The sequence below is a fragment of the Copadichromis virginalis genome, linkage group LG19, assembly GCF_057382275.1.
Source record: "Copadichromis virginalis isolate Kocher_CV1m ecotype Utaka linkage group LG19, C_Virginalis_male_GT1.1, whole genome shotgun sequence".
NCBI classification, from domain to species: Eukaryota; Metazoa; Chordata; class Actinopteri; order Cichliformes; family Cichlidae; genus Copadichromis; species Copadichromis virginalis.
In genome coordinates, this window is record NC_140636.1 from 10,621,335 (window position 1) to 10,647,649 (window position 26,315).

The 26,315-nt window shown below is 38.3% G+C and overlaps 1 protein-coding gene across 2 annotated transcripts in view; it reads right to left on the reverse strand.

Moving 5' to 3' along the window:
• Window positions 1-1,434: 1,434 nt before the first annotated feature.
• Window positions 1,435-26,315, reverse strand: part of exoc3l4 (exocyst complex component 3-like 4) — a 28,564-nt gene continuing 3,683 nt past the window's right edge. The window contains exons 3-14 of one of the 2 annotated variants that reach the window (XM_085440532.1): window positions 25,853-25,963; window positions 24,914-25,138; window positions 21,949-22,561; window positions 19,626-19,743; window positions 17,684-17,809; window positions 17,350-17,450; window positions 16,191-16,283; window positions 13,795-13,918; window positions 11,126-11,248; window positions 10,307-10,459; window positions 9,608-9,729; window positions 1,435-4,407 (exon numbers count right to left, since the gene is read on the reverse strand). In XM_085440532.1, the coding sequence (XP_085296658.1) occupies window positions 4,188-4,407; window positions 9,608-9,729; window positions 10,307-10,459; window positions 11,126-11,248; window positions 13,795-13,918; window positions 16,191-16,283; window positions 17,350-17,450; window positions 17,684-17,809; window positions 19,626-19,743; window positions 21,949-22,561; window positions 24,914-25,138; window positions 25,853-25,963 (2,129 nt within the window). In that variant the 3' untranslated portion in view covers window positions 1,435-4,187. Of the gene's footprint in view, window positions 4,408-9,607; window positions 9,730-10,306; window positions 10,464-11,125; window positions 11,249-13,794; window positions 13,919-16,190; window positions 16,284-17,349; window positions 17,451-17,683; window positions 17,810-19,625; window positions 19,744-21,948; window positions 22,562-24,913; window positions 25,139-25,852; window positions 25,964-26,315 lie in introns of those variants that run through there. The other variant, XM_085440533.1, reaches the window with a different exon arrangement.

Below are 26,315 nucleotides of genomic sequence, written 5' to 3' on the forward strand. Positions count from 1 at the left end.
AAAATCCCAAAAAGTTGTTTCTGTTCATCTGGACGTTGAGTTTTCAGTGGAAGAGATGTTTCGTCACTCATCCAAGTGACCTCTTTAATGTGGGCTGACTGCAGGTTTCCCCAACCTTATAAACAGTACATTTGCACAATGACTGAAACTATCACCACCGACGAACAATGGGCTGTGAGGTCAGTTCCTTGATCAAGAAACTCACCTCACAGCCCATTGTTCAAGTCATTGTGCAGGTTACAGCTAATAAGGTTGGGGAAACCTGCAGTCAGCCCACATTAAAGAAGGCCCTGTGATGAAACGTCTCTTCCACTGAAAACGCAACGTCCAGATGAACAGAATCAACTTTTTATGGCTTAATTTGAAAGGTTCGTTTTTACTGAAAAAATGAATTTGAGTTTAAGCAATAGAACCGCAATAGCAACAAAAAAGATATCACTTAACCTCCTTTGTAGCCTTAATAATATGGATGCTGCAATTTCCACCATTTTTAAAAAGAAAGAAAGTTCATGTGCTCTGTTAGCACATCCCCCACAAATGTGGCATCATTAGAAAGCCCATGATGCCTCCTTGATCGTGCAGCAGGATTCATATAGATAAATTAAGAAATGGCCCAGAGTCAAATCCCAGACAGAAAGCAAAAGATAATTTCTGGGTCTTAGGAGGTTAAGCCTTTTATTAAGGAGTGGGACAATAAATGACTCGTGACTTGACCCTGGTTTCACATTCCTAGCCATGTAACTGGGAAGGAAAAGAACTTGTCATTGGCATATTTGCATGATAGCTTAGTTTTAGCACCACTTAGAGAAGAAGAAAAAAAGCCTGCAAACGCAAACTACATTAGTCATTACATTTCTTTATTTCTCTGTGCACAGCATTCCTAAGGCCCCACTTGTGCATTTCTCTGAGTATGAGCTCTGGACTTTTCTGGGCCAGTGCGCTAACCTGATCATTTTCTTTTTCAGCACTTCTGTTGATTTGGATCATTGTCCTGCTGCATGACTTCATTTCAGCCAAGCTTTAGCTGTCAAACAGACAGCCCAAGTTCTCAGCCCACCCCCACTGTGCTTGACAATTTATATCTTTTCTTTTCTTCTTTTTCATGTGACTCATTATATTTATATTGGCTGCTAATCACATTTTGAATGAAAAAAGTGTTGATTTAAGTATTTTGAAGAAACATCCTGGGAACCCTCAGAGAAATTGTACAAACAGCTCCAATGTGATTACTTTTTTAAAAGTGAGAGGCAAAAATATGGAAGTACAAGGAAAAAATCTTTGCATTAAAGGACTCAGTCAAGTGAAAGTTTCTGTTCAAGGCGAGTGATTTTACATGTATGTACTCTGTAGCCTTTTGAGCAGTGTACATTGGGAAATGAGGGCATGATATTAATATTAACATCCTATTGCTTCCATAAATAAGCAATAATGAGACAGCATTGGATGATTTATTGTGCTTTGACAAAAAAAGACTGACCTGCCTGTAATAGAAGCAAATTGTCCATGAATGTATTTATAGGTTTGTTTGTTTTTTTGTTTACAGTACGATCATTAAGTGGTGGATGCTGGAAGTCATAGATTACAATAGTTGCCAAGTAGTGATCGGTGTGGGAGAGGGATAACATTGTACACTCCTCAATTCATTATGTTTTGCTAGCAAACAGGAAGAAGGTGAAGTGGTTTCCTGAAAGTACAAACATACATGGAAACTTTGTGCAATACTAACAAACTTGAAAGTCAATATTTGGTATGACCACCTTTATTCTTCAACACAGCCTGAACTCTCTTAGGCAGCTTGTTTGTCGTTTCTCTAAGCAATCTTCAGAAATAGTTGTCCAGGTTTCTTGAATGACATTCAAAGTTCTTCTTTGGATGTTGGCTCTCATGAAGCTTCAGCAAACAGTAGATGGATCAACTAAAGTGTCAGATTAATCGCTCAGGTCCTGTGTCAGGTCTTTGCTGGATTTTCTCTTATTTCTTAGGGACATGACTTTCAGATAACAATTATTTGTTGTAGATTGTTTTTTTTAAGCCTGTTTTGTCCTCCGCTTGCCCAGTTTCCTCAGTTTTTTTTAAGGACATGAGAAACCATTTTTGTTGGTGCAAAATGTGTAAACTTCTGCATTTTGTGTTCAGCTACACAAATTGGCACATATCATGTTTATATGACAGGCCGGTAGTAACAATGTTCCTAAATATACAATTAACACAGGTTCATCATGCTTGAATGATTCATAGGTCAGTATTAAAAACACATTCATCTGAAAATAGTCAGATACAATGACGGGACTGAAAATGAGTGAAAAAGCAGACAATATCCACAGAAAAACTTTTAAAGGCCCACAGAAGGGGGTAAAAGTGATGTGCAAGACCACTTTCAGAAATTAAAAGACTCGCTGGAAACAAAATATAAAGTAACAAGAAGCAATGCAGCTGGATTAGCAGGGGTGTGACTTGCGAGTACTTGGGAGACTCGGTCAGAAGCCTTGCAGCGGTGTTCTGTAAAACAAACAGGAGGACGAGGAGGCCTTGCATATACAAGTGAAGAAAGGATTACAATAGTCCAAACGAGATCAAACAAATGCATCTATGACAATTTCCAGTTCTAAGCGTGAGACACTGTGACTCAGCTTAGAAATGTTTCTCAAGTGATAAAAACAGGAGTTAAACAGAGATTCAACATGAGCATCCAAAGTCAGGGCTGAGTCAAAAGTTACGCCAAGATTCCTGACAGAAGGTTTGGCAAATGTAGCAAGAGGACTTAAATTTTCCATAACCCTAGATACAAATGTTTCAGGAGCACAGACAAGGACTTCAGTTTTCTCCTCATAGAGTTGAAGAAAGTTATCAGCCATCCAACCTCTAACGGAGTCTATGCATCTATGCAAAATCTGTAGCTTGCATAAGTTTCATGAAACTTTGAGGGAATAAGAATGCATTTTTTACATATTCATTTTGTTTTCTTTGAAAAAGATGCAGTGCGGTAAAAAACGTGCAGGATTTAGTTATTTGCTTTGTTAGAACCGATTTTATTATACTTCTTATATTTCTTCTTTAGTCACCCTTCTTGCTCACTATGTGTTAACAGACCTCTCTGCACTGAATCATACTTCTTCTTAATCTCTGGCTCTCTTCCACAGCATGTCTTTTGTCCTGTCCTCCTCCTGTCACCCCAACTGGTTGCGGCAGATGTCCGCCCCTCCCTGAGCCTGGCTCTGCTGGAGGTTTCTTCCTGTTAAAAGGGAGTTTTTCCTTTCCACTGTCAGCAAAGTGCTTGCTCATACGGGGTCATATGATTGTTGGGTTTTTTTCTGTATGTATTATTGAAGGGTCTACCTTACAATATAAAGCACCTTGAGGCGACTGTTGTGATTTGGCGCTGTATAAATAAAATTGAATTGAATGCTTGACATAATATTGAGTATTGATTGATTGGTAAGTTAATTTATTTCTTATGCACGTGTAGTGTTCATTTCATTTTTTTGTAAAATTTGTTGAAAACAAATTCAGGTTCTTTGGTGAACATTAAGCAAAAAAACTGCACGTGCCAGTTACTGGAAAACACAAATCTCACATGGCCAGCAAATATTTATCTTTAAGTCTTAAATACATATACTTTTTATATACTTATATACATTCGCACTGCGGCAAACACGTCTTTTGTTAGCTTCATATTATCCTGAAGAATGTTTTACACACATGCACATAAATTAAACACAATTTAGTTTCGATCTCCTAGTTTACACTGTCATTATATATAACACATCAAGTATGAACAGTATAAACACAGTACACTGCTCACATGACCAGCAAGAAGCAAAGTACTAACATAACACCTGTGAGCTTTAATTTAACCCTATCAGTAGAAATAGATTTTTAACTCAGTGAACAGTGAACTAACAAATATCTCTCAAATCATGTTTGCTTTACTGACGAGAAATTAGTTCAGTCTGAGTGATACATTCATTTTGGTCCGAGTTATTTGTATCTTATCACATAAATAAACAAGAAACAAACAAACAAGCACCCCCCCCCAAACAAAAACAAACAAACAAACAAACAAAAAAACATGTGACATAACAAATATCAGTAGTGCAAAGTATATAAGGCTTTGGACAGGTCACCAATACCAATCCACAGGTGACACACTTCATTACACTCTGTGGTGTTACACCTGCAGTGTTTTCCTAGTTGTCTGGCATCAGAAAGCTGAAGCAGGAGTAAGGGAAGTTGGACAGGCAGTTTGTGTTGACCGTAACCTGCATATTACTAAATAACACTTGGTTTCTGTCACTACTGGCAATGTTCCCTTCCCTCTTCAGTGCTGTGAGTCGCCGGAGGATCAGCTGGTGTTCGTGGCCCCTAATGAGCCCCCTGAAGTACAGAACAGCAACCAGGTGCTTCTTACTGCAAGTGGAGAACAACATCAAAATGCTTATTAATTCCATATTTATTAATACTATTTATATTTATTTTAATTCATTAGTTAACCAATTTATATTAATTCCATTGAAAGTCCAGTTTACCTGAACCCCCCCCCACCAAATACAAACACCAAGTATTTTTTGTAGGCTGTTGAGTAGTTGAGTGTATTAACTGTGACTTTCTGAGACACGGGGGTCATCTAAATACTTAAGTCCATGAGAAACAATGTAACTTTTTGACTCTGGAAAATATAACACATTTATTAAATTCTTTAGAATTTGAAGAATTCAAAGCTCCAACAGCGCTGGCTTTTGCTTTTTCTACATGCTTTAAAACTATCTGGCTAATACTGCAGTGAGAGTCTTAACTTCTTCCCCCATAAAGATGACATCAGACAACCTCCCTCATACTATTAACAACAAGTTCCGGTACATGGTATGAATCTTATATAGCGCTTTTCTACTCTCCCGGAGTACTCAAAGCGCTCTATACAACATCATTCACACCCACTCGTACAAGCACTTCTATACACAAGTGCAAACTAACCTGCATTCACACATGAACTCATCGGAGGTCAATTTGGGGTTAGTATCTTGCCCAAGGATACTTGACATGCAGACTGGGGAAGCCAAGGATCAAACCACCGACCTTCCGATCAGTAGCTGATCTGCTCTACCGCCTGAGCCACAGCCACCCCTAGTTCTGTTCTATATGTCACTAACAATGTGAGAATAGTTTCCAGGATTTTACGAAGATAGCTACTTGCTTAGCAAACCTCCCAAGGTCTAGTTTACTGTTGTGAAGTTCTGGGTAATGCAAAGTTTTTTACTGATTTTTAACTTTTGTTGTACCCTTGACCCAATTTTAACAAAAATTAAATCAGCTCGAGCTGCCATTGGTATCTATCATCACACAGAATTCACACAGAATTCACACATCACACAGATATCTTGAAAAATGTGGACCCTAGACTGCAAACCAACAGAGAGTCAAACTGTCCATAGCTACACACTCCCTCCCTTTTCGGGGTAGAAGTAAAGCCTTGCCAATCCACAGATGCCAACACCATATGATACATAAATCCATCAAAAAAATATTTAAACTTGGGAATAATCACTTCAACAGTGTTGTCCTTTCCAAACGGCAGATGTATGAGTTGTTTATAATTGTGCAATAGTTTGTTATTTTTATTGGATATTTTCAGGATCACATCACGTAGACCTTTGCGCTGTAACAGTGAGGTTCTGACAAAAAAGGGGCAAAAATAAAATAAAATCATACTGCATGTCATAGCAAAAAAGGCACTCCAATATGGATATTAATGGAAAAATAACCACGGTATCTTTACAACTAGATTTTTTGGTAGTACAGTTAAACCTGTTATAATGATCTCTTCACTCACGTACAGTTTTTGAACATACAGTTTAAATTCCTGTACTTACTCAAACCGTATCTGCTGTGGTCCTATGACTTACAAACTTCACAGCACAAACCAACATTCTAGTTTCAGGGATCATCTCTTTAAGTTTCGACCTTTTTTTGAAACTTCAGTTTTTTTCCCACACTTTACATCAGTTCAGTTTTAACTGGCAAGAGAAACATCTGCTTTTCTTGCTAAATGTATTTATTTTCTCATTTGGGAAATAAAAAAAGATGCACATGTTTTCATTTAGCAGAACCGAAAGAAAGAGAAAAAGGGGAAAGAATGTGGAAATGCCCCATGCACATATTGCATGAAGTCTAAAGTTAACCACAGCATTGCAGGATCATTTAAGGCCCTCCTCTCACATTTCTACTGCTGGGGGAAACTTTGTGAGATATTACGTAAATCCCAACTCAGCGTGCCTCAGCTATACAGGGTCAACAGGCTGCACTCTGTGCTTCCAGCTTGCTTTTTTGTTACAGAGGCTGCAATTAGCTCTCATTAACAAAAACATCCGTCTCCTGCGCACAAGTTTATGTGGTTTTCAGCTTTCTGTTATGTTGTGAGAGGAATACGCAATTTTCTTTTAGAAACTAAAACGGTTGCAGTTTGCAGCCTGTGTGAGAGGCAGACAGACAGATGTTGATCTATCTTGTTAGATAGTTCTTCTTGCCATGTTTTGTGAAGTTTTACCTAAGATAAGCTGTGTATTGCACAATAACAGGGCACAGGCATCAAATGATAGGAATGCGGGAACATCTGGATTTTGCCTGCAGTGAGCAGTTAAGAGGTTTATTTACAGCAGCAATCTGGTGGGAACTGAGGAAACAAAACTCTAAAATGCCTTTAAACAGAGAGTGAAGCAGACCTAAGAACCATCAGATCATTTACAGCAGAGCATTTTTAATCGTGAATGACCGTAACTCCTTGTGCATTCCAGAAGACTCAACTTCAGGGGTATTATCACCACAGGCATCCACAAATGGGTCACTCAGATTATGATTCCTGAACAGTTGACAGCTGGGCAGTAGAACAAAAAAACTCCACAGGCTCTTCTCATTAGTCACCAAACATTTTAAGCTTTCACTGTGAAGGATAAAACCATTTCCTAGAACCCTGAAAGGTAAAAGCTGAGTTTTGTGGCCATGGCCAAAATACACCAAAGTAAAACTTTCACAGCATCTCAAAATGTCCTTTTTAAAGTCCTCTCAGATCATGTTTTCTCACAGGTGGAGAAAATCTGAGATAATCTCCAAGAGCATATCTCTAGCTGAACAAGATCATAATTAATTTTGGACATTTATATAATGTACAACACTATTTAGCCACCCTTAATCTCTTTATATATCGCTTCAACAGAGCTAGACTTTCTTGTAACTTTTTAAAAGTGTCTTGAGCAAAAGTCCTCCAGGGTGTTTCTTTCTTTCTTCGGGTTTTTTTCCACTTGTTTTCAGTCAAGTTCATGACCATTTTCTGAAAAACCATTTTATTTGTTTTGCTGCTTTCACTGACCTATGCATCAGCTAACTATAGAAAATGCTCCTTACTCAAGGAATGGAGGTGCATTGTGTCTACACATAACACATAACTTCGCAAAGAACCTATTTTAAATATAATGTTCAGGCACTTTGTTACAACAAACCATGACCAGTCTGCCTGTTTTGCAACATCCAAAGAAGAGCTTTGAATGTCATTCAGGAACTGTTCACTGAAATGTCCACTGGACTTATCCCCCATCCACTGGACAGCAGTAAGATGAGCTAATCTGTTTTTCTGTCCCCAATGAGCTCCTGCTTTTGTTTTCACGTGTATAACACTGATTCAGGAACACACTTTCAGGCATCATTTCATCACTTGCTGATATCTGTCAAAAGACTGGAACAACTACTGTCTTTTCTACCGTTCATGTTTGCTGAGTGGAGTGTGTTGTCTCATCATAAAAAAGCTGTCAGATCTAAATTTAGTGCAAACAATATCCAAATTTCTGCAAAGAAAAAGAAACTGAGTAATCACCACGACTTGTGGATTTCATCTTTGTTACCAACATGTCCTTTTCTTTATTTTGATCACCTCACATGTCTGCAGTTTGTCCCACTCATGTTCATAACTCATAAAGTGAGAGCAAAGGTCATTATCATGTGATGGCTGTTAAAAATACCATTCACCGTTTTATCGGCTTCCTTTCAAGAAAATCACATCTCAGATGTCGTGCTTGGACGAGATATATCCCTGATGCTAAATGTCAGAGGGGTTTATATGAATCTCACAGACAGCTAATTAAACATTGCTCTTCTGCTTTGGGTCAGTCATTGAAATTCGCTTCACTTCCTCATTCTCCTGATGATAGTCAAAGTCCACTTAGGTTTACTTGACAGCTGATAATGGGGGATTCCTATTCAGCTACAATCTGCCCACTTCTGTTTTACACCAATATAAAATAAAGAATTCCTTTATGTGCTTCAACAACCACAAAGGGGAAGGTCTGACACTTTTGTTGTGTCTTCATTTTGGATTTTTTTTTTCTTTCTGCTTTTCTTCGCATGTCACAACCACAAATTTCTGACGCAGACATGCTGTTGTTTTATAGTTTACTCCATACATGTTTCACTTTTATAAAACAATTTCAATAGAAACCTGGTAGATGGGAAACCCCTAAAGCCTACATACTGCGTGATCTTAGCTTGTCCTGAACTACAGTGCAAAATTTTTATTATTTTTTTTACCAAAAATAAATAAATACATAAATAAATATGACATCCCAGAGTGGCTTACACTTTGTCCTGTGATGTGTTCATGGACAGATGTAAATAAAGTTGTAGTGCGGCTAACATCTAGCTAGCTCTAAGGAGTTTTATACAGTTTAGTGAAGGCTAAACAGGCTCTGTGGTGTTCATGGTCAATGTTAGGTTACATCCCAGGTGTCTTCGAGGGCCAGTGTCCTGAAACGTTTCTATGTGTCCCTGCTGAAACACATGTGAATGAAATTAGTAGGTCATTAGTAAGACTATAGAACTCGACTGCATGCTGAGGTGCTGACGTGCAGTTTATCCATTTGACTCATGCTACAGCAGCTCATGAATGAATGAACATGGTGCAACAAAAAGTACTTTTAGAAGTACATTTTTCCAAACACTTTACTTCACTTTTATTTACTTGAGTAGGATTGGGGGTTGCCACCACCATCAAAGAAGCAGCACAGGTCAGCTGATCACAGCCTGTACACAAAGAAAAATGTACCGGCACTCACAAAATAAGCTATTATGTAACTTATTACTGAGCAATTCTTTTGCCCTTGCAAAGCACTCAATTTTAGGATTTCCTCTTCCACCAAATCCTACTTTAACGCCTCTCTAACAGCTAAATATTAATCCAAGACAAACAGCGATGTCCTTTTGTTTCTGTTGATTTGTACAATATTAACAAAGCTCAGTAAAGGAAAATTTTAATAACGCTCAACTGCAACAAGCACTGGAGCCAAATTTTGGTAAATGTCAGAGCAGAAAACACTGCTCTCTATATTCAGATATAACCGTTGGCATAAAACAGGGTTATTTTGTAGAAACCTGGCCTAAATTGTACACACCAAATCTGTAAAAGGCTAGAAACCAGTCCAGCCTAAGCGTTCCTTATCTGTCACCTAGTGGATTATGGGAAAACCCTAATCTGCCTGCATCCTAAAGACTAAGAGAGGGTAGAACGGGATTTTTTCCTGGTTTATTTTTAGTGAATCGTCATGTTGCATTTGGCAGAAGTGCTTACCTGAAGTCTGGGTAATTCTCTATTACAGGCTGCAGATGGTTCTTGATGTCTGATGTGTTTTTCTGTCCAATGATGTTGCTCAAGTCGTCTCCTACATGGTAGAGCCACTCATTATTCGACTTCTGTAAAAGACAAAAAATACTGATGGAGTTGCTGCTGACCTTGAACATCCTTTGAATTTTGAATAAAACACATGACTACACAAATAAAGGGGCTGCACAGCAGAGGATTTCCTGTTATGCTGCTCATTGAGAGGAATGTGACCAGCCATCAAAGGCAAATACGCCACTTAAACATACACTTATACTGCTTTTAACATGAACGAAGGATCTGTGGACCAAAGATCAGGTCAGTATTTTGTATTTTGAAGCAAAAGAGGATGCATATTATGTGAAATGAAAATAAAGGACCATTTAGACATCATTCTTTGTTTTTACATTCATCAGGTCCCAAATAGCAAAGAGAAATTACAAATGCATGCCATGAAAGAGTTCAGGTCTTAGGAGGTTAAAAGTGTTTAGATTACTTGGCTAAAAATAATTAGAAACGTTCCACCTGTTCATTAAACCTGTTTAAAATTCAAAGTAGTTTGAAGGTTTACTGAATCATGACATGTACTTAAAAATACCTACAGCAATTAATTTGTATTTTACTTTTTATTTGCTTTTAGTGTTGATAGGGAAGTGATGACTTAATTACCATGTCCTCAAATAGATCACTGAGTTTATTCCACTGATGACGGATCTTGGTCGCGGCCTTCTCGTGTTTCCGATTTTTGCACGAGTAGTTACTCTTCATCAGCTGACCGATGTATTCTATCACCACATGGTAGTGCAGTTTGCTTGCAAACGCCTGTCTCCAGGGTAACAGAGTCACAAACACACATACACACACACAGAAAGAGGGAGTTAGGTGGCGGCATAACAGGATGGACGCAAAAAACGGGAAATGTTAGTTTGGAGGTGATAATGCATCGTGACCACCAGGGTTCAATTCATCTGAACTGACACCTTTTAATCTACCTATTCATTCTTTCCTGTTAGGACTCACACTCACAGTTTTTTTTTCTGCTCTTGCAGCATCCGGAGAAAAACAATGGGACAGCAAAATGTATTAACTGGAACTTCCGAGACAATCGATCTAAAATAAACAGGACTTCCCGATTTCATAGTAAGCATTAAAAAAACGTCTAAGTACAATAGATATTAGATGATATTCTGCATCTTTTGTTCCTATTTAAATCACTTAACACCCTACAAATAAAACCATAATTACCATAAAAACTTCTGTTGAAGGTAATTCCCTTCATGGTAACTGTCTAATCAGACTGGGACAAATGCCAGAAAATCCTTAGCCTTAGCAAGGGACTTGACTTTGGCAGGCAACCTGTCTTTATTCCAAGCGGCGGCCTTTCCTGTACTGTAAGTAAAAACATTTGGCTGTTAAGTTTTATAAAGTAGTTGGTCAACTCTGGACTGCCCCTGTTGACTTTTTTCCAGGCCATCTCCTCCTTCTCACCTTGGCTTGTGGTGGCATCATGAGACTGCAGTGCTGGGAAAGCAGCTTTGTCCGGCTGTAGAGTTGATCAAAGTCTTCATCGTTGGTGAGCCATTTCCTTGTCATCATTCTCCTTAAGTAAGACTGGAAAAACAACAAATAACACAGCCATTAATCACACAATGCCTTTGAGGGTTTACTCACGACAGATTATAAAAAGTCACATTTCAAGTTAACACCTGATTATTCTACTAAATAGGCTAAAAGTAAAAAAAACAAACAAACCTCAAACCTCATATTAAAAGGAATATATTGAATGAGAAGCAGTTAATGGAACTACCTCCTCTCAAAGCCTACTTATATGCATATTTATCTTCATCACAAAATCTAAAGTAATGTGCAATCTAAGGAGCTTGGAAAGAAAAGCGTCTGGACTTCTTTAAGTTGCTTGAAGACGTTTCACCTCTCATCCGAGAAGCTTCTTCTGTTCTAGGGTCAAATGGTGGAGAGTCCCAGATTTAAGCCCTGTGGGAGTGTCCCCCCAAGAGGATGATGGACCCCGTAATGATCCACTAACTAATAACACGAGCCAAGGTGTGGCTCATGTGTAGGTCACAATCAGCCAAGGTTTTGGGTGAGCTCATTGTGAAACCTAACCCCAGCATACCATGTGATTTTCTGAGGGCAGATGGAATCCTCAAAGGACAACGGCCACTCTTTCAAGGATGCCAATGCTCATATTTTGGAAAAAGAGGACAGATGGTTTGAAAGACGAGTAAAAGAGGCCATTTATGTCCACTGTGAGCGACCATCTGGGACTCTCCACCATTTGACCCTAGAACTGAAGAAGCTTCTCGGACGAGAGGTGAAACGTCTTCAAGCAACTTAAACGAGTCCAGATGCTTTTCTTTCCAAGCTCCTTAGACTACGATGACCTGGATGACTGAGAACCTTCACAGACAAAGTAATGTGCAAAAGTCCAAAATTTTGTTTTGAAGGAGCCAGACTAGTATTAAGTATTATTTCTCCACGCTTTCAGAAAGTCTTTTTCTTTGGCCATTATCTGTGTTTTCCCTCATTTTCAGTCCAGTCCTCGAGCCTCTTAACACTGACCTATGAATCATTCAAGCATAAAAAAGAAACCTAACTCAAGGAATGAACCATAGTTGTGGCTACACGTAACAAACAACTTAGAAATGAACACAAAAAGGCAACTGTCTGCACTTTAGTTTTAGTTAAAAAATACCAAAGATAAGTCAACATCTTAAAGAGCATTCACGTATTGTTCAAGAAGTCTGTAAAACTATTCCTGAAGACTTTTTAAAGGCTAACAGTGAGAGTGAGAGTTCAGGCTGTGTTGAAAATAACAGCAATCATACCAGATATTGACTTCCAAGCTGATTAGAATGGTACAACTGTAGAACTGAACAGCATGTAAGCCAAACATCTGGATTTAGCTTATATCATACTTCCTTGTATCTTTGAATGTTTCAAGAAAGTTACTTCTCACTTTAAAGACATAACATCTGGAGAAAGATTTTAGGAAAGTACTCTTACGCTTACTTAGGGGGTCATTCTGCATGAGTTTGTGTCTTTGAATATACTAAAACTTTCCACAATACCAAACGTTTTTGGTCTAAACACTCATAGCATCTAGTATAGTTGTGAATAATAAGTATGCAGTTGGTTAGATTTGGTAGGAGATGTTTGATTCATGCATGGTGTCAGCAAACGCAGCATGAACATTCACCCCTTTCTTAGGGGTTAGTCAGAGGCCGGTTATAAGAAGCAGCTGTGGCCTCCTCCTGGTCCCTGGCAATGTGCACTCATTCCTGTTATTCACAGGCTGTCTTTAAGTATTATAGATTGGATTCATTTCCCCTGGCAATTGTTTAAGCTGTGTGACTGTTAAAGGGTGGTTCTTTCTGTTGTTCCAGGACTACACACTGCTGCTGTCTTCCTTTAGCCTTGTTGTTGCTTTGTTGCTGTCGTGTTGGCTGGTATTGAACCTTGTTCTTTTAACTAATGTTTGTTAATAAAGTGTCTTAATTAATGGTTCGGTATTGCCAGCCCTGCTGCTTAAGTTGCTGTTTTCTTTTCTGCAGGTGTATATTTGTAGTTTTGTCTAAACTTTGTTCTATGAAATTGATTTGCCACGCCTCTGCTCGTTAGTAATGAGCCTGTGTGCCCACAACGTTTGCACTGGTTACTGTAATCTCTCCTGGGGTGTAACTCCCTCCCCAGGTGGTGCTGTCTGCACCATTTAGTTACCGGTTTTCCTCCTTCTTGCAGCCACAGATACACTTTGCTAAATAACTAGCATTTAGCAAAGTGTGAACTAGCTGATAAGTTACCATCTTCATCCTTTTGTCCAAATATTGGTGCAACTTGGCGTGTTGTCTGCTGCTCTGTTTGGCCCTTTTTTTTTTCTTCTTCTGTGAATTTTCCCTAAGTGCTCTTGGCTATTACTGCAAGAAAGGAGGAATCCCCTTTTTGTGAGCTATTCTACTAAGTCCTGATGTACTTAATAGAGGAGATTCTGGGCTTTTTGTTGATATCTCATGTGTTTGGGTGGCCTGTTTTACTGTAGCTCCAAAGAGGAAGGAAATAACAAAAAAAGTTAAATGGGAAGATTCCCTTTTCCTCAGTTTTATATCCTGTACAACATATGATTCACTAGATTGCCGTACCTTGACATCTTCTTTAAACTGATCCTCCAGGTCTCGCATAAGCTTGTCAATCAAACTATCTACCGCTTTTTGAAAGCCGTTCACCCCATCTTTACAGGTTTCTTTGTACTCCTCCATGTGTTTCCTGCAGGAGAAAACAACAACAAATAAAAAAACTTGATCATCATGAGGTTGCATGGTGATAATATTGCCACATTTTCAATCAGAACTGCACTGGTGAGTCTGGTGAAGCACATCTCATTTGCTTACATTAATTTTAAGTAATTACTTGAGTATGTTGCATGTTTATTTCTGTCTTATACTACCTACAAGTTACACGTGTTTTCAAAATTACAGTTTTTTAATCAATTTTTCCAGACTTTTTGTTTTTTAATGAAGCACTTTGGGGCAAACCGTGAGATATATTTCTCTTCACACTTCACATCTCAATTCATTTAAATAACTCGCATCTTTTTACAGGGTAGGGTTGGTGTATTTTTATTTATATTTTGTTTTTTATTTTTCCCATTCCCTGTTTAATACTCTGCAAGAGTTGGTGTGTCCTGAGAGGGTTATCTACAGAGTTGCTACCCCCTCAGCTTCCTAACAGATGTACCTGTAAGTGTGAACATCCCAGGTGACGTCATTCTTTGGATTTACAAGATTTCCAGAAAACTATGACCTCGATTTCGACCTCAGTGAGATTTAAACTCATCTGATGGATCTAAGGCATCAGCACGGTGACGACAATCATGGTTACAATGATGATAATAATGTGAAAGCCCAGGGAGCCATTGTGTGATCAGGCTTTGGTTCTACCATCTGTGTTATTTAGGGGTTTTTTTTTGCCATTCATCCTAACCACCTCTTTTTACAGACTCTATATATCACCAGGATCTGAATTCTCAGACTGAATTCTCTGCAGAATGAGGACACCTCTGCCAATATGACGTTTGCTTTTATTTCAGTAACATGTTGAATGTGGTCCTATCAGGTCTTTTTATCACTGCTATTCACTGTTGTTTTAGCCTGTTTAGGCATTTTGATTAAGCCATCTCCTAAACTTCCTGCAGAAAACTCAATACAGTGGAGCTGAATTATTATTTTTGTTTGTTTTTTTAATTAACTTTATCAAAGGCAGACACGGTGTGTCTTTTCCCTTAATGTGTCTCCAGTTCCCTGCATATTTCTAGACTTCCTTGTGTTTTCCCTGGCACTACAGGCAGGAAAAGTGTGTGTACTGAATCAAGCTTTCAAACAGGAATACTGAAGGGCTTTCCTAGTTTAAACATAACAAAAGGTCTGATGAGATTTCCCAGACAGACTTTAGCACTACATCTATTTCTCTTCCCAGTCCTTCCATGTACATATATGGAAAGAAACAGGCGGTGACAGGAGAAACATGAACACAGCAGGATCAGTAACAAAAGAGATAGCAGTAATTAAATCAAGCAAAGCCCAGCTAACCAAAATGATAGCAAAAACTTAAACTAAGCATGAAAATACTCCCTGAACAGATAGCCAATCTGTCCAGGGTATACCCCACATCGTGCCCTATGGAAGCTAGGATAGGCTCTAGGTTTAACCTGCAGCTACGCCTGCAGCTATAAATATAAAGTGTTAGAACCTTGATTAAATATCCCTGCAGAAACTGAGCTAACCAGCACAGCGAGTGACAGAAGCAGCTGGTGTGCCCGCAGTACTTTCTCTTTCTCCCGATTATACCACAGCAGCATTTCACATTCAGAGCCCTGCTTCTCTGAAATCACGTGGATCTCTTTTTGCTCTGGCCTCTGCTGTCCCATCCAAAGAACTCCCACACTTGTGAGACTCAGCAGTCGTGGCACACAACAGAATTACTGTCCCGGCAGATATATGTCAGAGCTGAATATCTGCGAGATGACTCATCCAAGCAAAAGACAACCATGAACTTCCGCTCAAGTCTGCACATTCGATTTTTTTGATTCATTTCAAAAAACTTGAATAAAGAGAATGACAGAATAGATTCTCTGTTATAAACATTAAACTGCTTTGTTACAATGAACAATACACATATTGTTTTCAGAGGATGGGTAATACATATTCAGAACCTACTGGCAGTCATGTTCGTCACACTTTTGGTTTTCTTGAGATAAATTGTAATGCTTTTTCTGACTTTAGGTAATATACCTTTCATTCTCTTTGATTTTGCATGCTTTTTTTTTAATCAAAAAATCGGGACTAAATAGCACCCTGGTGCATTTTTTTTTATTAAAATTGCTCATAAATCCATCCTGTCTCTAAATCCACACGAGATGAATGAGCTGACAGATTTATTGGGGGGAAAAATGTGGCGTGAACCCTCTAGATAACCGTGTCACGACATGCTAAATCTGGCAGGGCATTCGTGGATGTTTTCAGGAAGTCACGTGACTTACTTTAAAGAAGTAAAGCTGTTAATGTATGTAATGCGATACTCTGTCCACAAAGGCTGGTGAGAGGTGCAATGCTGGCTGAACGCTTTTTCAAACCTGCAGAGGAAAGAAGAAGCTTCAGTCAAAAGATGAGGCGGACAGAGTTAAACAAGCCAGATAAATAACAGGGGTTTAAAAATAATAACATTTTGTGACATTTTGTTGTAAAGCAAAGTTACAGACTTTATAGGAAACAGAAACCCTCCAAGGGGGATGGAAAGATAACAGGAAAAAGTGATGTTTAAAATAATGAATGCATAAGAAGTGTTGTTAAAATGTGCAAAAGTGCAAAGAAAGGTTATTTATTAATCATAAATACACTAGGGGGATTTGCAGAAAGGCTGAAAAGTCATAGCTGCACGATGCAGAAAGTTTTCCATCAGCTTCGCAGCTCCAAGTAAATAAAAGGTCTTTTCTGTTTCAGCATGACAGCGCTTGTGTTTTGTGTGGGAGTCTTGTTATTTCCTTTTCACTGATTAATTCTGGTGTATAATCCTTTATTTTGATTATGTTTTGTTTCTTTTCTGTTATATTTTGGGTAGAATGTCTGCAGGGGAAGATGGAGGAGGGAGATTGCTTATACACACTGTGTGGGATGGGGACAAACACATGATCCTCAGAGGATTGTCTGACCAATCGAGGGGAATATTCTTGTATTGCTTAACATAACATAACATAACATAACATAACATAACATAACATTACTGTCTGATCACTGCAAAAAGGTCAGCGTCCTGATTTTTCATTTGTTTGCTTTTTTAGGTGGATGCTTTCCTCTTCCTCATCTCAGTTCTTTATCACAAGTTATTTTAATCCAGTTGTTTTTGCTGTTCTCTTGTTGTGGCCATAATACCTTTGATCCCACCCTCGCCATGTGTACAGTGGGGGAAATAAATGGTTGATCCCTCGCTGAATTTGGAACTTTGTTCACTTCCAAAGAAAGGAAGAGTTTTGAATTTTCATGGTACTTTTCATTTTAATGAGAAGAGTCAGAAAAGCGACCAAAGTGATTGAAAATGCCACCACTGATCAAAGACATGGATTTAAACAACATCTGCACTACATGTCATGGTAATCAGACAGAAGATGGATAGATAGATGTGCTGTCTCTGTGTTGCCATACCCATTTGGGAACTGTTTCAACTCCTTGAGGCAGGAAGAAACCACTTTCTTTTCCAGCTGAGCATCAAGTTTGATGGAGTTTAAAACAAATGATTTCACGCTCTGTTGAGGAAAAAAACAGAGCTGGTACACAGTGTAAGGAAACAGAAGTTATGTGCTGCCACCCTATGGTGAAAACACTACATTGCAACTTGGAGGATTAAAAAAGAAGATCTGTTGGCAGAGAAATCTTCACTAATTTAAATAAATAAATGTGAGATTTTATCTGTATCTGATGGGTTTGATGTGTTTAGCATGTACCCATTATGTGCATTATGTGATATTTCAATAAGTACCGTTAGGATGTCAATGGGAAATGAAGAAATGGGGAAGTTGTCCTCCTTTTTAGGAGCTTTGCCATCCTTCCACACCTCTTCATTTTCAAGTTCAATGACTCTGCCCTGTATCATTCTCAGTTCCTCCTGCAGGAAGAGCCAAGCAGAGTGGAAGTCAGCATTAAAGTGCAAGCAAAACAGCTGTTTCAGCAACTCGTGGCAACATCTCTTCTGAGAACTATATCAGAAATGAAACCATTAGTCAAACATTTGCTGGGTGTAACCACTCAAAACTGATGCTTTGAGTATTTTCTTTTCTTCTATGCAAGTACAGTGAATATCTTTGTGTTTTTCACTAGTAAAAAACAACAACTGTTAAATACAATAAGCAAGGAATATGTTTTTTCAGTAACATAAAAATCAATCAAGAAAATAACAAGCACTGGTAAAAAACCGTACACTGATAATGTGCTCAGTTATCTGTGATCTTGTTTTATTACCATGTCAATGGGTTTGACGCACTTTGAGAAAATAAATCAAAGGCTTTCGTTGTACTATTTTGTATACTCATGTTTTGGTTATGTGACTAAGTTGTGATCGAGGCAACTTGGTTAATGATTTTAAACAATCTGTTGAAGAAACTGCCTGATTCCTACCAAGGTTTTATTGTTTTATGTGTCTTTAACTGGAAGTTTAACAGTACTGTGCATCAGACTGTGAACTGAAAACTTGCAACTACATCACAGATGATTGACATCTTCACTGTGTAGATGGGTTAATTATCAGAGGATATGCTTTCTCCAATACTCCTGAAACAGAGCTGCAGACTGAGGTCTTTATTCTCTGGGAGGTTGTTACCATGAGTGTTAGTGACCTCTGTCACATTAAAAAGTCACCTGACCTGATGTTATTCTGAAGGCAAGATTGTAGCTGGTTCAACATCAGTGTGCTCAAACTGTAAATGTGTTTTATGGCATGAATGTTAAAGCAATAAAACCAAACAAACCTCTGGCCTGTAGTGACTGACATCATGTAACCAAGTTAATCACTAAACTTCTAATCTGATTGAATGTTGGAGGTTTACTGCAACTTATCCCACCATTACTGAGAGGCTATCTGGCATGTAGACAGATTGATAGTACTCTGTTACATTTCTTCAAAACAATCTCTCTTTAAATATTTAGACTTTTAATGCATATTCCCCCAAATTATTCAATTTTAGAAGAAAACAACAGCAGAAAATACCTAGCGACAGACACCTTTTGTTCCTTCACATATGCAAGCCATTTAGCAAAAACTGCATTTCTATAAATAACCACTTGATGGCCACTTAGCTCCTGTGACATCACACACTGGTTTGTGAGTGTGATGGATTTTATGTGGGGTTTTTTTCAGTGTACTATCTTGCTGAATGTATATGCTAGCACTAATTAGGTATCTATATCTACATAATTGATAATTTGGTATCTGAGTCTGTGTGTACGGGCTCACTATGCTAACCCAGCTAGCTAGCATTTGTTTTCAGCCTAACCTCTCTTTCCATGGTTTCCATTCATCCACCAATCCATCCATCTATCCACACTTCCACCCTAACCCTTCAGAAGTTCTACCCAGGTCATAAAAGCCAAGACAGCTAAAGCAAACACAAATGGTAATCCACAAACCAATGAATCAATTATACATAATTGATTCATGTCAAGTCAGCTCAGTTTAGGTCATGAAAGTCACAAAACCAGTTAGCAGATCTTTTAACGTGACATTATTCTTAAAGTGAGGCATAATAAAGACATATAGTAATGAAGTGTGTGCTTCATAATATCTCAATGGTCTTTTAATTCAACTCATTCTCATAATTACACAAAGAATAACAATATGAAAGACTAAAATTTCATCTATGGATGAAATTCCAACAAGAAACACATTTAAAAGTCTGTGTGTTGTGAGTTCAGTGTGAGCGCCTCACCTGCATTCTCCTGCAGTACTTCTCTTTCACTTGTTTCAGGAAGTTCTCCTCAAGCTGCAGATCAGTGCTTTCATCTTGGATGTCTGGCTGCAGAGACAGACTTCCCATGATCCTCTCACTGTTGGAGTGAAACAAGATGCAGTTCACAACATTTTGTGGTACTAAGATCGGCCAAAATACATTTTCCTACCTGTGATGTTGAAAATAAAACGTTTAAAAAAATCTAACATAAAATCCAATTAAATACATTCAGTAGTCCTTTGCACACTGCAATGCAATATTGAATGAGTGTATTTGCTTTATGAAAACCATGTTACATTATGGTCTGTGTGCGATATGCTTTATGAAGAGGATCCTATTTTACATAATCTGTGAAAAATGTGGTCGTGACCTGATTTTATTTTTCCCATTTTGGCCTCGAGAGTGTTGTGCTTCTTTTTTTATCAGATCAGCTGTTTATTTTTGGTCTCCCAAATGTTGTTCTGAGCACAGGTTTATTTTATGTTTCCCATGCCCTGATTCAACAAATAATGTCAGCACTGCCTACCTCACTCACGCTCGCAGTCCTGCTTTTGTGTTGGGTATTATTAAAACGGCTGTCTGCACCATGTGTGAACACATTTTTATGTGGACAGTGAAGATGTGGTTTTAGGTGCCTTCCCCCTGTAAATCTGAGATGATAAAAAAGCTGCAGGAGGACATGCAGACATACTTTTCCCTTTTATAATGTTTGCATAACACATCACGCCTTCAAAGAATCCGACTGAGGAGTTTATTGCATATCATCTGTCTCTGTTTGCTGTATGCAATCATTACAAAGGCTATCTGAATTCAATTTAAATCACAAAATACATTTTCTGTATTCTATGTATATTCCAAAAAACACCTGAATTCACTTATTCTCTTCACCATACTAACGTAATGATGGGAGATTCATAAAAAACTATAAAGAATAGCCTAAATCACAGCAGCAGAGGCAGAGTTACTGAAGTATGGAGACTTGTAGAGCTGAGCTTTTCTGACCTTCACTGCCCAACAAACACCCACAGCTTTCAGATGCAACACCACAAGTTTTTCACAGTTTTCTAGGTTTCAAACCTGAGGAAACACAATGCTGGTGATTTTTTTTTTACTGGCTGCAATCATCAAATAAAAAAGCATTTTAATATGTAACATATTTTTAAAAAAAGCTCTTTTCATTTGTGGTAGGATGGGTTGTGCACTTACTGGATATGTCACGGTCCTGGGTCGATGCCCCAGTGTTTTGTGTATTTTGAATTGTCATGTCATGCCATGAACTCCCAGTTTAGGTCAGTCGTCCTAGTTTGAGTTTTAATTTTATTTGTAGTGCTCGTGTATTGTGTTTTTCAGTTTGTTTTGCAAATAAAAACTGCTGCCTTTAAGTTAAAAATACCACCTGAGAGTCCTGCGTTTGGGTCCAATCACTGCCTGCCACACAGAGAACCATGACAGGAAATGTGCCCATCATCTGACCACTTTTAATGCTTGTCCTTTTTCGACAACAGATCTAGAGCTTTATTGAAACAATGACTTTAAGGTTTTTTTTTAAATTTAATAATAAAAAGAAAACATAGTTTTAAATAAATCTATATAGCATTATTATCACTTTGGCCTATCAATTGGCCTTAAAGGAGAGGTCAGAGGTCAAATGTGACATGATATTTAAAATCTTTATACATTATTTTCAATATGTTGACAATACATATACATGTGAGATATACATGAGAAATTTTAAGGCTCTTTGTCAATTTTCCACCAATAAATCATTAACTTGACTTTGAAAGTGGATGTATGCCAAATTTTAATGGATCGCTAACATGATCACAGTAAGTAAGTAAGTACAGTAAGAATGACACACAAATGCTACCAAAATAAAATCTTCTTGGCAGAGTACGGTCTGTCAACAGTGCAATGTGTGACTGGCTAAAATGATGCATAACGATTGTTTATAGGGTACTCAATTTTGTAGCTGCTTTCAACAAACTATGTTTGCAAGGCTAATGACAAATGTCATGTTGGACAAAGACGACTGAACGCTTTTGAAGCTGTACAGCATCAGAGTTAGAAATTACATTACAAAACTACATTACAATAAGTAACTGCATGCCAGTTTTTGTGATCACACCACAATAAATAGAAAATACTGTTTAACATCATTCTAAAAAGTGAAATATAATGCACAAGAGTTCATTTCAATTTTGTCTCCATCTATTTATGTACTGTTTTGGCTGAATAGGAAATTCCTTTGAGAGGTGTCCTTGAGGAAAAACAACAGCCCTATTTGAACAATCTACCCACTCACCTCTTGTACTTGTTGATGATCCAGTCCAGCAGACCATAGAAATCCTTCAGCTCCGTCACCTGCTGCTCCAGCTTCTTCAGGTGCTGTGCAACGACTCTGTTATAACCTCTCACATAAGTGCTGAAGACTTTAAAACTGGGTGGGTAGGACCACCGCAGTTCCTGCTTCACATTCTCTAAGTCCTCCACAATGACTTTACCCAACAGACCCAAGTGAACAGCTAACCAGGCGGAGTTCTGCTCTACTCTGTCCAAGTGAACACTCTGCACCTTCACCTGCACACCCGCACTAACCGATTCCCTCCAAGCGTCCATCCAGCTGTCTTTCAGGCCTCCTGGTTCTCTTAATCTCTTCTCTTCCTCCTGGATGACGCGGGCCATTTGGAGCAGCAGCTTCTTGTTTTTGTCGGAGAGAGGGTCGCACACTATGTCGCTGACCTTTTTCCTCATTGTTCCATAGAGAAGGTTGAGGTCTTTTTCCCTTGTGGCCAGCTCCATAGCTGAGCCATCGGAGCACGACTCTGGCTGCTGGTGAAACTCCTGCCGCAGGGCGAGCAGGTTCAGGTGAGCCTCCTCCAGCTCCCCCGTCTCTATCAGTTTGTTGATCTCCATCACTGTGAGCAAGCAGAAGTAATCGTATCACCAAGGGCTTAACAGAGCTCCTGTAATCAGTTATGTCTCATTATGAAACCACAATGGTAGAAATCAGAGTGTAGTGCTGCTCCAGTCAACATAAACGCAGCAAAAAAAGCCAGACTTCAGTAGACTTATTGCAGCTCATTCAGAAACAGTAAATCCAGAACAATTCATCACATCAGGTGTCACATCGTTACACTGGCTTGATGCTGCTTGATGTCAAAGAATTTAATTTTAGATTTACGGTATAATCCTTGTAAAATAGGATTACTGCTCATTTTTACTGGATATCATAGTTAAACAGCAAAAGTTAATAAAGTAAAAGTTCAGAAACATCAAAGATCTTTAATTTTACCCTGTAATGAAACCTACCTGCAGCTTTTGTGGAGATGGTGAGTTGGAATTGGTCTCCTGCTATAGGCTAGCAAAGAAGGCTGTTGCAAATTGCAATTTCAGCTGCTGGTACAGTATCCTGGCACACTTGCATACCAATGAAATTAAATAATGTTGAAATATCTGAATTAATTTTAAATGTCTAAAGTCTTTTTTCTTAAAGTGGAGGCAATGTGTTTTAGAATAAGCAATCATTTTTATTTTAAATTTAGATAATTAATATAAGTGTTTTGTTTATATACTGAAGTAATTTTTAGGTAGTAGTCAGTTATGCTATCTGTAGTAAGCTATGTTTACTAACTAAATATGCCATTACCATAGCTATGCTGTGCTTTGGAGGTAATCCTTGATTCTACACGTTTGATGTGAAAAATTATGACTTTGAAGGTTCTTCGTGAGATTAATGGGTTTTAAGGTTACTGAGAAATTATAAAGAAATGTCTGTGAAGGTTCTCAGTCATCCAGGTCATTGTAGTCTAAGGAGCTTGGAAAGAAAAGCGTCGGGACTTTTTTAAGTTGCTTGAAGACGTTCCACCTCTCATCTGATAAGCTTCTTCAGTTTAAGGGTCAAATGGTGGAGAGTCCCAGATTTAAGCCCTATGGGAGTGTCCCCAAAGAGGGACATGGACCCCTATTGATCCTCTACTTTCACACCTTGGCTTGTGTGATTAAGTAGAGGATCAATAGGGGGTCCATGTCCCTTTCGCTTCATTTTGCCACTCTCTTTTATATTTCTCTTTTTTTCTTTGTCTCTTGTGCCCCTTGCTTCATTTTTCTCTCTTTCCGTTACTTCTTTTCTCTTTGTTTCTTTAAATTACGTCTCTATCTCTCTGTTACCCTATCACCTTGCCTTTTGTGGATGTGCTTAAGGCTCTTCGCCCTTATGTTGCTTTAATTTGTGTTATTTCGCTGCTCTGTTTTGATTTTTATATGACTCTGCTCTTGTTGTAGAAGCCTGATAGACTTTGTTTCAACACATTCTGCTTTCTCCAGACAATCTTTTGTGAGTGATTTTATTTTTTAATTGGATCTAAAAAGCTGAATCTTCAAGTGACACGCAGGACAAGGTTCATCATTTTGGTTTCTGGCAGCAGACACATCTCTGTATTTGTCCTGCTAGACCTCAGTGAAGGGTTCAATACTCTCGACCATAACATTTTACTACAGAATGCCATAGGTATTAAAGATACTGCACTGCAGTCGACTGAATCATGTCTAATAGACTCCAGTTTGTTTATGCAGTCTTCTTCACAAAGGCTAATTATGGAGTTCCACAGGGTTCTGTGCTGGGACTCAATCTGTTATACATCATTCCCAGGCAGTATTGTTATAATATCATTTTCACTCCTATGCAGATGATACCTAACTGTATCTATCCATGAAATCAGATAACACATACAAGATAGTTAAACTGCAGGAGGTTATTAAAGTCATAAAGGCAGGTAAAAGAGACCATCCTGGTTTTCAGGGAAGCAAGGAAGTTGATGTTGCTGGTGTTACAGCATTATAATAGTTAACGAGCTTGTCAATCATTTTCATAGAGTCCCTAAATAAGAAAGAGATTATAATTCTCTTAAATCCATCAACTTATTCTTAAGAGTAGAAGATGCCACCATCACTGTTTTTTAACAGCTAAACCAGTGTCCCATTTATGAGACTGGATTTGAAACTGTGTCTACAGATAAACTGACCCTCTGTTATTTACATGACAAAGGAAGCTCTTATCATTGGCTCTGTCTGTTGCGAAAACAAACAGTAAAGAGACAGATCCAGACTACAGCGTGGCATGTATACACAGAAAACATGTTAGGGGACATTCGAGACACGGTGCTATTCTGCCTTTTCACTTGTAGGTGGAAAAATTGTTACAGTCAAAAATGTGCAATATGAAGTCACAGTCAATTTAAACCAACGTGAACATGTAGTGGAGACTGTACCTGACAGTGGTGTGAGGGGGATACTTGGCAGTACGTAGCAATCTTCGATCTCTTCTCTAAGAACCTCCTCCTCCTCTTTCTCCTCCATGTCTTCCTCCACTGAGGCCTCAGAGATGGACTTAGTGGAGACTTTATCAGTATCCTTCTTAGTAACCATTTTCAGACTCCGACGAATGGATGCTCCTCTTTTCATAAAAGAATTACTGAATTTGGAAGTACCAGGATCTAAAAAAGAAAAGTTTGATGATTTCAGGGTGTTTTGTTATCCTCCCTTTTCTACAGGCATAGTTTTAAACTCAGCAGCAAAAAGCCGTAAGTTTATATGCTCCACTATAATGGCAATTTGTAAATGTGCAGATTTTAGGCACTTTGATTTGCTCTTTCACATAGACATATATTATTACCTTTGTACGGACTATAAGACTCATTTTTGGGAAACAGAGCAGTGTGTTTACACCTTACAGTAAAGACTCATATTTACATGTCTAAAGTATAAGGCGCTTACCAGTTCAACTTAGAAGGGTCTGGGTGAAAACCTAGGGGAACTTTGAGCAACAGATAAATTCTAAAGATAACTATTGCTTCACTCACCTCACATGACATCAAGTTGCTGTTTTCCATTGAGGAAAACTTGTATATCTGGTATTCTACTTGGCATAGCTGTCCTTCAATCAAGTATTCTTTGTTTGTACTTTTCTGTTTTATTCCTTGTTCTTTGTATTAGTATTTTTGCACCAACATATATGTTAATGTTACACTTGTAAAAAGAAATAGCAGCTTTACCTGAATACATTACTTCCAACTATAGAACGCTGATCTTTCTAGAGTAGATTATTAGTAGTAAATTTGTAAATACTAAAAAAATATAGGTAGAAGTTTAATATTTTAATATTGCCAGAATGTAGCAACATTGATCTAGTATTAAAGTTAACATTTTACCTGTCTTTGATGGTGTCAGTGGTTTGGATATGCGAAAAGAAGCATCTGCCTCATCATCTTCTTTTTTCTGGTTGTTCTTCAGAGGGGTGGCCGGAGAGCCGGCGCTCAGACCTGACAGAGAGGCAAGAAGAGCACATCAGTAGCAGCAGAAGTTTCTCATAAACTGACTCTGGAGTCCTTAGTTTAATAAAACAAAGAAATTTCTCTTTGTGGTGTCACAGGGATATAAACTAAAGGTTATATCCATTTATGTGGGTGTTTGTATGTGCATGGCTTTGGCAATGCTATTATGCAATCTGAAGAATGCAAAAAACTGTAAGCTGTGTTAGAAATAAAAGTTCAGAGTGCTAGTGCCTAAAAAGCTGCCTTCTAATGAGTTTCATCATTAGGAGACAGCCTGACCTGATTTCTGATGAGATAATGATTTACAAATAATCACATAACTTGTGCCAAATGTTTTGGG